The following is a 12077-nucleotide window of genomic DNA, read 5'->3' as shown; positions in this document are numbered from 1 at the left end:
ACCAGTCTGAGCCAACTAGCTTCTAGTCAATGTTCGAGCCTTAGTTAAATAATCATTTTAAACCAGTTCAGTTTGTATCAGTATAAACTCATCTGAAATTCACTGTCATTGCGAATACTATCAATATCTTGATGACGACCAGACACTAGCACATCTTTGATGGTTGGCTGTTGACATCTCTTGTAGATATCCTAATCACAGTCCGCCACCACGCTAGTCTGTAGACATCTCTTGCAGATGGTTCTCCTACAGTCCCGCTGGTCACATCTGTGTCATCCCTCACACCCAGTTATAGCTCATATAGCTATCATAGCTCTCGTAGCTCACATACTTCTCATGGTTCTGGCTCACGCTCAAACCCAAAGGTTCTCGTGGTTCTGGCTCACGCTCAAACCCAAAAAATTCCTAAGAGCCATTTCCCAGTCAGCTTGCCTGCTGGAAACCTTCTTGGCAAATGCACTGATGAACAGACAGGTGACGTTTACCTTTCCCACAGCCTGCATGCTTTTTACCTGCAGCTTAATTTCCCACTGAAGAAACTCAATATACTGCTCATAAAAAGTTATGACAACGTTTTCACAATTTACCCAGTATGCTCATGCTCTACCAGATATGACAAAATATTGGGCATTTATTATATAAACCCCCTCTAACATCATAAAATACATAAAACTAATCTTTTCTGTGACAATCATGGCTGATGAAAATAAGTATTACACATCATACAAAATATATTTTAGCTCTTATTATCATCGCTGATGAAAATATTATTATTCGAAATTTATTTCATGGCTGATAAAAATACTATTATTCAAAATATATTTCAGCAATATCATCTAATATAGCTGATATATCATTGTACAAAATATATTTCAGCTATATCATGTCCCAAGTTGATGGTGGCGGGAAAAGATGTCCAGAAAGCTAGAGTACAGAGAATAGTTCCAGACTCTGATGTAGGATTTGGTGATGAGGTCAACGTGGAATGTCTGTTAGAAAATGGCTCACTGATGAATAAGACTCTTTACTGTGAATATGACAACCAGAACAAGACCTACTCTCTTCAAGGAGACTCTCCTATTTGTCCAGGTAAAGCAAATTGTTATTGTCTGTTTGTCATCATATTAAGAACTTGATGTTGATCCTTATATGTAAATAAGGTTGAAGCATGCTGTCCTCGGCACACACCTCGTTATCTGTGCTGTATGTCCAGGACAGTGGATTAGTGGTTAGTGTTTTATAATGTGTATAACAAATAGTATTGAAAGAAAATATACTGAGGGAGATCACTCTGGTACGTAGCATGGTAATAAGAAAATGAAGATGTTTGTCAGAATATAACAGTTAGTACTTGTACTGGTTACAAAGCAGTTATTTGTGAGTTATTGTAGTAATTTGTACGCAGGTGCATTATGGATGAAATTTACACAGAATACCATGAAGGATCTTAACATATGTTATAATAATGCATACCGATGGCTGGTCGGACAACAATGACCATACAGTACCAGCAAGATGTTTGTCCGTCATCGAGTAAAAAGCTTTGGCGCTTTACTTCACTCAACCTCAAAAGACCTACTTGCCCAACTGCGCTTGGATCACTGATCTGAAATAAAAATCTATTATTATTATTATATATATAATGACCTAGTTTCATCTCATTAATCAGTTAAAACATACTTTGAGTTGGTGCCAGTATTGTGATGTGAACTCGGTACCTAATGGCCTTAAAGATGATAAACTAACCACTTTGGCTGGATAAGGTCTGATAAACATCCATAGTAGGCTAACCAATCAAAGCACTGTTGGGGAAAATGTACCACTAGCTAGATGAATTCTCAATTATTTCTGCTGATTTCTGCTAGAAAATGAACTTTGCTGAGAGATGTCAGTGACTTTGATATATATGTATTAAATTGAAATGAAAAAACCTTTATCCATGATCAAGACCATATCTCTGCACAATGGAGTCAAATGGGCATTTGGCTTAATAGTGGTTGAATCCATAAAATCTGGATGCTACTAAAACAAATATTAAAGTATATAACATGGTCACTAATTTGGACTGCAGTATTTGTCATGACTCTTCTCTTAGATTTCCCATCTCCAAAGAAGTTGGTGCTTCATCACATTTTAGTATAATAAAGAGTTATTGTAGAGCAATTTAACATTGAATCTAAGCAGATTCATTGGAAATACATATCTGTTTTATCAACAACATGTCTATCTTAATCCTTTTAAAAAAAATTCCTTTAAAAATGTTCTTAACAGATGTCCTGTTTGCAAGTTCGTCCATGTTCAAATGTATCGACGCCATTCCCAGGGAAGAGTAAATATAATATGGATATAAAAAAAATAAAAAAATGAGAAGAAGGAAGGAAATGGTTTATTTAATGACGATACATTTAATTTACGGTTATATGGCACCGGACATATGGTTAAGGACCACACAGATACTGAGGGAGGAAACCCACTGTTGCCACTTCATGGGCTACTCCTTTTTATTAGCAGCAAGGGATCTTTTATATGCACCATCCCATAGACAAGATAGCACATACCATGGCCTTTGATATACCAGAAGTAGTGCACTTGCTAGAGCGAGAAAATTAAATGAGAAAACAAGCAAGCAAAACAAACACATCAGTACGTATTATAAATATGAACCAACCACTAGAATGAAATACAACATCCAGAAAGATGTTTTCTAAACAAATTTACATTATATTGTATAGAAAGAAAACTATAACAAGTATGTGAACAAAAGCTGAAAGTTATCTGTTTATGGCAGATTCAGATTAATAAAATACTATATTTCAGAGCACAATATTTCATGAGAACTGTTGTTCTGTTTGTACGTCAGTTACACAACTTGAAATTAATCAATCAGTTATTTGCTGAATCATTGTGTTATAAAATTAAAATTAACAGACATAAGGATCACTAGAAAGCTATTCATTTATTGTAAACATGCATCTGCTGTTCAAGACTGATGTTTAGACACTGCATGGTGCACAGCAAATCAAGTCAAACTGTAACTTATAGGTTACGTAACAAACGGTTACCTAGGTAAAAATCTTGTGAACTGACTTCTAGTTGTAAACCTAAGATTTTGAAATATGATTCCCTGTATGTCAAATAATTTTAACTAAAGATAAAAGAAGACAAAACATACACATAGGACAGAGAACCATACCCTCCAAGTTGTGAACTATTTTAGATTTGCATGTGTTTCCACCTCAAAGGAAGGAAGGAAGGAAATGTTTTATTTAACGACGCACTCAACACATTTTATTTACCGTTATATGGTGTCAGATATATGGTTAAGGACCACACAGGTATTGAGAGAGGAAACCTGCTGTCGCCACTTCATGGGCTACTCTTTTCGATTAGCAGTAAGGGATCTTTTATATGCACCATCCCACAGACAGGATAGTACATACCACAACCGTTGTTACACCAGTTGTTTAACACTGGCTGGAACGAGAAACAGCCCAATGGAATCAATCTTAGACTGACCGAGCATCAAGCGAATGCTTTACCACTGGGCTACGTCCCGCCCCTCCACCTCAAAGCTTCATAATCCTGGTCTGATCTGAATTTGTTTTATTATCTGCGGCAGTTTATAAATCATTAATTGAGCTAGTCATATGGAAGAGGCCAGTCAGAATATCTCGTCGGCTAATGAAAACAAGAAACTTAATGTTTCAGACCAAGACTGTCTGGTCCACCTTTAAATATAAAATATTTGTGTCTCAGGTGACAAAACTAGGTCATGTGTTTTTAATAAATGACTGCATTTATGAAATTGAATAAAATTTAATGTGCCCCAACTTGATTCCATCCAATGTGGTTGAATGTTGCAGTTGTTGATTGTGGTCAACCAGAGAAGATTCCTGGAATGAAAACACCGACTGTGACTAACACAACTGTAAACAGTAGTTTTACCTTTGAGTGTACAGAGGGAGCAATGAAAAGTGGGCTGTCATCAGATGGAAGTCAGTCTACTGTCACCTGCCAAGAAAATGGCAGGTGGGGATTTGGAAACCTCACATGCAAGGGTAAGTCATTTTTAGTCCCCCACCTGTCAAATCAGAGGGGTCTATAGGTTTCATCTCAGACCTTCTGTCTCTCTGTCTGCACATGCAGACAGTCCCAGTCCATAAAATTTGGCACGAAAGATTTTGTCGTTCGTCTGTCGGTTATGCAAAACCAATGTCAATATAAATGATGGATTGTTCATGCAAAAGCTGTAATTGTTTGTCAGAAAATCTAAAAAGACATGTTGGCTAATTTAATCACTGTTTTTGGAAGATAATAATAACAGATGATTACTGTTGCCCATTAACATTTCATTTTCATCGGTATATGAACTACTGAAGAAAATTGTTCGTGTAAACCTAAAACCACATGAACGACATATTGTTTGTCTGAAAAATCCAAATTTAAAGTTTGACTTTCATGGTGATTTACACATTTTTCACAATTATGGCCTTTGAACATAGCTAGGAGATACGAAAAAAAACCCTCCAGACTTCTTTTTTTTAGCAATACCTTAACCTTTAGACTACTGGATTAATTTTTAACAAAAACCACGTTGAGTGGGTACAAGTTTATAATTTTTACTCACATATATTCACTTAAATGTTTCATAAATACATGAAATAAAGTTCATATATGAATCGGTAAGTATTATTTTCGTGTCTTTTTTTGTAATTTTTATTATTTTAGATCGGCTAATGGTGATTAAAATTAGGCAAAAAATCGAAAAAGTTGCGTTTACTTACGGGCATTTGTGGCCAGCTGTCCAGTATTTATGTCCATTATTCCCGATAACAGTGGTTTTCTGACCAGAATTTTTTTTTAAACCCGAACTACGATTCATATTGCAATATTTGGTAATTTTCGTTGTTGGTAAAACGATCAAATTTATTATCAAATTAGCTGTTACAATCAGCTATCGATCCCTGAAAATTACCGCGACGTGCCGCCATTGTTGTCAAGCGAAAATACTTGCCGAAAACCACTTTTTGAACTCCAAATTTCAAGGTATTTTCAATTGAAAAAATCAAAACAAAAACCACCATTTTGAAAAAAAATCTTTTTTCTTTAATTATATTTCCGTTTCCGGTGAGTGTCGTGTGCAAAACGGCGGGAAATATGAATTGGGGAATGCACTGTATACAGTGTACAGTATATCGACTGACGTGACGTCGGGCGAGATATCTCGCCTGCAGTAGTCAGAAGGTTAAGATATTGATCTGATATTTTGTAAAGTCTTGTACTGTTATAAATCAAGGCAATTTACCCATTTGTGACAAGAGTTATGGCCCTTGAACTTGAAAAAAATTGGGCCACAGTAAAGGACATGTATTGCTTTAGCAGTACTCTTGGAATGCTTGTTATTTTTTTAACGTATTTTTTTTTTACCTTTATCAAAAAGAAAAAAAAAATTTGTTAACACAGCTGCTTTTGAAGATATTAAATAATGTATAGTAAGAGCTGAATATTAAATAAGACAAAAATCTCGATATTATATAGTTGTTGGATGGTGAATTAAGCCCAAATATTTGTTAATTTGTCAGCTGTTGGGTTTCAATGTTGGTCAGCTGTTGGGTTTCAATGTTGAAATTCATAGTTTTATTTCATAATTTAATCTATCATTCATAGATATTTGGCACAATTCCCCAAACTTAAAATAACACTTTTTCCCTTCATTGTTCCAGGTATTCCCTGCTTTTTATTCTTTCACTTCTTTAACCCCACCTGACTGCATAAAATGCGACAACAGTGGTAAATATGTGTCTGATGTAACAAGTAACTTATCTAAATTTGTTTTCTAATTATTATTTTGTTAATATGTTTTCTAATTATTATTTTGTAATTTGTTTTTTAATTATTATTTTGTTAATTTGTTTTTGCCAGCTGCTCGCTGCACTGATCCAGGTACACCTGGTGGTGGTACACAGATCGTTGATGGTTACGAGGGCGGTCAGTCTGTCTCGTATACCTGTAATCGGACTGGATACACACCCCATCCACCTGAAGCACTCTTCTGTATTATTAGTTCTAATGGAACTGCTAACTGGAATGGAACCATGCCAAGGTGTAAAGGTAAACAGAACTTCTGTCATTCTTTTTATTTATCAGAACAGTTAATGCAAAATGTTTCTTGGTGGTAGGGCATTCATTGGAGGTATGACATAGCATCTATACCTGTCTGATGAACCCTTCTGATGTCCTTGAGATGAGGACAACAATGTTTATGAGGTTAAAACTTGCATCTTTTCTGAGGTGTCATTAAACATTTATTCATTCTTTTCTTCAGTTTGGTTGTTATCATATGAATTTTTTCTGTTTTAGATACAACACCTCCACAGTTTACAAACTGTCCAACAAGTGATATATCAATCGACAGTTTGGATGTTCCAGGCTTTGCTTTACCAGTCGCCCAGGACAATTCTAAACTGGTGGTATCAATAAATGTAACTCCTGAGAACTTTGATCCGAAGAAGCCAGTCAAAAATGCAACTACGGTGACCTACACGGCTACTGATGGAGAAAACAACTCTGCTGACTGCGTAATTCAGATTATACTTAAAAGCAAGTATTGTTAATGTCTCCTTTTGTATGTAGTTAGAAGACCTGTTAACTTGATTTGTTTGTTTCACAGCAAATAGCGCTGATATAACGGTACTGACACACATCATTGTGATTTCAGAGGCAGTATATGTTATCAGTTAAAATACTTTTTTGTGCAAGTATGTGACCTCACGGCTGTATAGAATATTCCAATCAGTTGGTGGTTGTTGGCTTTTGTGGTATGTAGTGAAACCAATGTATTTAAAGCTATTTTCTCAAAAACATAAATGATAAACAAATAAAAACCGTTACTTATTTATTCTACTAATGTAAATAAATTTTACAACCAAATATATAAAATTATTATAACATTTCTTTTAACAATCTAGATTTATAACAAATGTCAGTCACCAGTAGTATAAACAAATAATTATTGTTAAATTAAACCCTAGATAATATTATTGTGTATTTAAAGTAGTGGAAATCCCCCTCCCCCCATATACCAGAACTCACCATGGATCAAAAATACCTGTAGCCAAAAAATTAGCCAAATGGAATTTTTATTAGCCATAATGAAAATGTTTTAGCCAAAATTGTTTTTTATATATGAATATGAAAATACATGTACAAACTTGAATAAATCGGAAGAACAAAACCGTATTTCCTGATCAAAATCAAAGACAGCAATAGGGGTTTGGGGCAGTTAATATATTACTTTGATTTTTCAGCAGGGGTGGGGGTGGGGGTGGGGTGATGCATTATTCCTTTTTTCCTTTTTTTCCAAATAACAATTTGAGAGCTAATTTTTTTTTTTAACTAGCTCATTATTTCTTTAAATTGCAATCTTTATAATCATATTATTTAATATCTGCAACAATGTCTCTATTCACAATGAGAGCAATCCTAAGTTCAGCCAACGATCAGTTCCCAACGTGTCCATTTGTTTTAACGTGAACATTTTGTTTTTGCTTGGTCTGGCTGAACTCGACCCTTGGGATAGCCTACATGTATTTTGGCCCTGAACTAGCATATGTATTCGAATTGACATGCATTATCGGTCTGTTTTTATTACTTTGGTTCAAAGACTTTACAAAGTTAAAATAACAAGCTACAGATCTTCCAGACTTTGTTTTCATACATGTTGAATGCATGTCGTTAAAAATTAATAACCGTGATTGTTAAAATAAACAAACATCATTACACTGTATTATAGATGACACAGTTTCTCGTTACCGGTCACGAGATCGCTATTATGCTAATTGAATATTTGGTATTATTATATTTGAGGTGTCGGATAGATTATGTAACCGTTTGTTCACATCAGAATATAGAAAATGGCTTAGCCAAAATTTTAGCCACTAGCAAATTTTATTAGCCATATTTTGGTAAAAATTAGCCAATGGCTAATTTTGCTACCGACAGCTCGAGCCCTGATATACTCTGAACCAAAAATAAAGTTAACCTTACATTTTGAGCAATCAAAACCTTTGGATCATGCTATTTTTAGCTGGAAGTCAAATGACAGTTACATCTCAGACCCCAACAACAAATATGCATTTTGTTATAAATGAGAAATAAAATAACTAATAATACTTGATTTAAGATATATATTAATGAACACATTTGTATAGTGGATTGTTTGTTTTGTATGTCGGGTGTCCGTAAAATGGGGTTTCCAGACTACTGAGTCTGGATTATCGAGGTCTCACTGTATCATTTGACAACCAACTCTGTGAGCATGTTTTATATCTCGAATCTTGAACTGGTAATTCATATCCTTAAACCAAAGTCAATACTATTATAAAGGATATAATTATTATTAATACACATACACACATAGTAACAGTTAATAATAATTATAGCCTTTATAATAGTATTGACTTTGGTTTCGAGATTTTACGGACACCCGACATACAAAACAAACAATCCACTATACAAATGTGTTCGTTAATCTGGATATTCAGCTTCCGGAATTGGATGACCATTATCCAAAACAATGGCTGAACTTGGGGCTGCTCTTAGTGTGAATATATGTCACGCTTCACAGTCAGCTGAGACTTTTAAAAAACATCGTTGTGGACATTAAACAATACAATTATAAAGATTGCTATTTAAAGAAATAATTAGTTCTATATTAAAAAAAATACTAGCTCAAATTTTTATTTGGAAAAAAGGAAGAAAGAAAAAACAACACCCTCCATAACACCCCCCCCCCTCTCTCTCTCTCTCTCTCCCCCCCCCCCCCCCCCCCACACACATTTCTGTATGTTTGTTAATTTAATGTCATAGCCCTTAGAAGTCTGGGTGAGTAGTTGCAGGGAGTACTGGCTTCCAACTCTGAAGATAATGCAATATATTTGTTACAATTTTACTGAAAGGCATAAATAATGCAATAGGTTTTTCACCGATATTTTCATATAGAAATTTTCATATAAAGCATGCAAACAAATGGCATATTGGTATCAACTGTACATGAATGAAAATATTGTTCAAATCATTAAAAAAAATGGAATAAAATTTGTTTGAAAAAAAAGAAGTATAAAAACATCATTTTTTAGCATTACTTATCATGGCATATTGAAGAAAAGTACATAAAACCTGTTCCCGAAATTAATTGTAGTAACTTACAGTGAGTTTATTGGTTGGCACATGTAAACTTTACAGCTGTTCCACAAAACAACCTTAAAATTGTCGTAAGTGCCCCTTTATATGCAACTAAGATCGTCTTTGCGAATTAGTTAAATAATGCATTGGTTTCCAACTATTTGGAACATCTTGGATGTATTCAATGGTGTCAGACTTCCATAAAGTAACTGTCAGTTTATTTGCTAGGTGATAATTGCTGAATGCATAAGACTAAGTTATCTCCCATATTTTTTGTGATGGTTGTCTATGGCCTAGAATTATTTCAACTGAACACATGCTTTCATAAAAGGTATTATGTGTAGTGTTTCAAATTCAAGAGAAAATTACTTGTCATTCATGATTTGTTTTTGGGCGATTATATATGCTGGCATAAGTATTTTAAGTACGAGAGTTGCTCTCCATACTTGTTTCAATTTGAAAAATATGATTTAAAATGAGTATTATCTTATTAAATGATCACTATCATCTTTCAATCCAAGTAAGTTATCAATATGCGTACTGACACAGTTCAACTAGTTGTGATTCAATTGTAGTCAGCAAGAATTTGAATAATACAGCACCCTACATAAAAAAAATACCCATTCTAGTCTGTGCATGGGTTGAACAGTTGAACTATAACATGAGATAATTCCTTGAAAATGATCATGTATTGAGTTTCAATCAGATTACAAAACAACTCGAGTAAACTTTTGAAAATTAAAATTGATCACCAATTGAAGATCAACACTTCAGACCAGCGTAGCTCAAAAACAATTGTTAGAAAGTAAACAAAATGTCACGCATTGTTCATTGTTTGCCAAGATTATCGATTCACAATTCAATTACGTGGCATGATGGTCGCATGATATATCTAAAAGTAGGAAAGTTTAGCAGACTTAATGTGTCAATTTTTTTGCAGAACAATATTGATAATGCGCTGCCAGTTGTTCTGATTTACCATATTCCATATCATTTTGAATCCTGAGGAATAATAATATAGACCTGCTCTTCTATCATTAAATTCGTGGTCCTATAGAAAATCTGCTTTTATACTTTGTAGGCTGTTGTGTACTGATTGTTTATTCATGCTGAACATTGGCCAGATAGTTTGTTTGTTCAGTTGTCATTATACCACGTACAACATTTGAAATTGCAAATCCGCAAAAAACCCAAATTGAATCAATGCTTCGTAACAATATCGAATCGAATCAAAGCTTCTCGATATCAAATCAAATCAAATATACAAAGTTTTGCAGGACCCTAAGAGGGATATAGGTCAGTGGTAGAGTGAAGTGTGATAGGTCACTGTATCAATTAATCTTGATGGAATTATGGAGTTTTCCTGTCAAAACAGGTACATCAAAGTCCATGGTATGTACTGTCCTATATGTGTTAAAATGCATATAAATGATCCATTGGTGCTTTTTTATAGTAGCTGCCTGTATGGCAGCAGTGGGTTTTTTTGTCTTGACCAAGTGTCAAAATTATTATATGTTAGAAACCAAATAGCCGTACCGTATATCGCTGTGTATTAGCCGACTCCATGCATTAGCCGACCCCCTAGTTTCACCCTCCAAATCGGCTTTAAAATTATAGACCTTGTATATAAGCCGACCCCCGTATATAAAACTAACCAAGTCAGATGTCTGTGTGGTCTACAAAATGACAAAGTACATCTGCTTTCAAACGTCATTTGTCACAGCAAACTTATCCGGAAGCAGTAGCCGATTTCTGTTTATAGAAACGGTGTCCGGTTAATTTATTTCTCGTAAAATATAAGTACCAAGATAGCGAAATATACCTAAACATTCTTGATTGCAGCCACACGTTAAAAAACACAGTGACTGTTTGCATTGTTGATTGTGCTAATTGGTCTTTTCATTACTACATGTAGTCGGCTATACCCTACCATACCCAACCACCCGTGTCGATTAATCCCAAGCCGACAAACAAAACAAATGAAGCTGGAACAATTAACGTGTTCACCGGTTTAGTAAGCAGTTTTGTAATGACACGTGACCTGCGAAGTTTTCCGAAATTGTTTTGATCGGTCACCATTTATTGTTGTTTAAACAGATAAATATTACTAAATAACTTTTAAACACCAACATTTATTAAAGATGAACATATATATACAATTTTAATATCTTTTATTTGTAATAGCTTGTGTTAAAATGCAATATTGAACCTTTATGAAAGCGGAAATGCAGAGCACAATAATGACAATAGATCGAGTCAAGCCGTGACGTCACTATTCTAACTTTACATTTCCAATAAAATGTTGACTCCTTAGATAAGCCGACCCCAGCCTTTGACTTGATAAATTTTGTATCAAAAAGTCGGCTAATACACAGCGATATACGGTAGTTCAAAATGTGCTGAGGTGTCATTAAACAAATATTCCTTTCCTTTGTTGCAGATCGAGAATTTCCAAATCTTACTTGCCCTGATTCCCTGAAGCTCGGCATCAATGATACAGTATCAAGGGAAGTAAATCTTACCCAGTATATTACGTCTAACAGCCCTCTGAGTAACATTCCATCAGTGACGGTCAGCTTCTCTACGTATGGACAGACAAAGAATTACAGTGTGTCCTCCACCAATGATATGAACATGACAAGTTCATGTGCTTTTCAAGTGGAAATTGCTGGTATGTTTGAGTATATTTAAACTACATAACTATAAGTAAAACACATTATATGAGGTTTGATCAAAAAGTTATAAAATTTTGCATTTATTATTTAACTGTTTTTATATCCTTATTTTGTCAGTTCTCCCAGTCAGCTTATCTTGAGATGTGATTAATCTTTTAACTCTGGTGTTTCACTTGAACTGTTTTTATCCTGCTGGTTTTAAATGCTGAACTCCTGGTT

The 12077-nt window shown here is 34.6% G+C and overlaps 1 protein-coding gene across 1 annotated transcript; it reads left to right on the top strand.

The window, feature by feature from the left end:
* The first annotated feature begins 5485 nt into the window (after nucleotides 1-5485).
* Nucleotides 5486-11874, top strand: LOC121391570. The gene is made up of 4 exons (XM_041523153.1): nucleotides 5486-5492; nucleotides 5923-6111; nucleotides 6361-6600; nucleotides 11624-11874. Exons 1-4 carry the CDS (start codon nucleotides 5486-5488, stop codon nucleotides 11872-11874), a joined length of 687 nt encoding a protein of 228 aa, XP_041379087.1.
* The last annotated feature ends 203 nt before the right edge of the window (nucleotides 11875-12077 follow it).

The sequence above is a fragment of the Gigantopelta aegis genome, unplaced genomic scaffold (genome assembly GCF_016097555.1).
Source record: "Gigantopelta aegis isolate Gae_Host unplaced genomic scaffold, Gae_host_genome ctg2679_pilon_pilon:::debris, whole genome shotgun sequence".
In the NCBI taxonomy this organism is placed as follows: domain Eukaryota; kingdom Metazoa; phylum Mollusca; class Gastropoda; order Neomphalida; family Peltospiridae; genus Gigantopelta; species Gigantopelta aegis.
Note: the sequence above shows the minus strand (reverse complement) of the source record. Positions and strands in the feature narration are given on the sequence as shown.

Coding starts and splice junctions, on each gene's coding strand:
- LOC121391570 (XM_041523153.1), top strand. Junction 6,112..6,360: donor AACCATGCCAAGGTGTAAAG/GTAAACAGAACT, acceptor TTTCTGTTTTAG/ATACAACACCTCCACAGTTT. Junction 6,601..11,623: donor AATTCAGATTATACTTAAAA/GCAAGTATTGTT, acceptor CCTTTGTTGCAG/ATCGAGAATTTCCAAATCTT.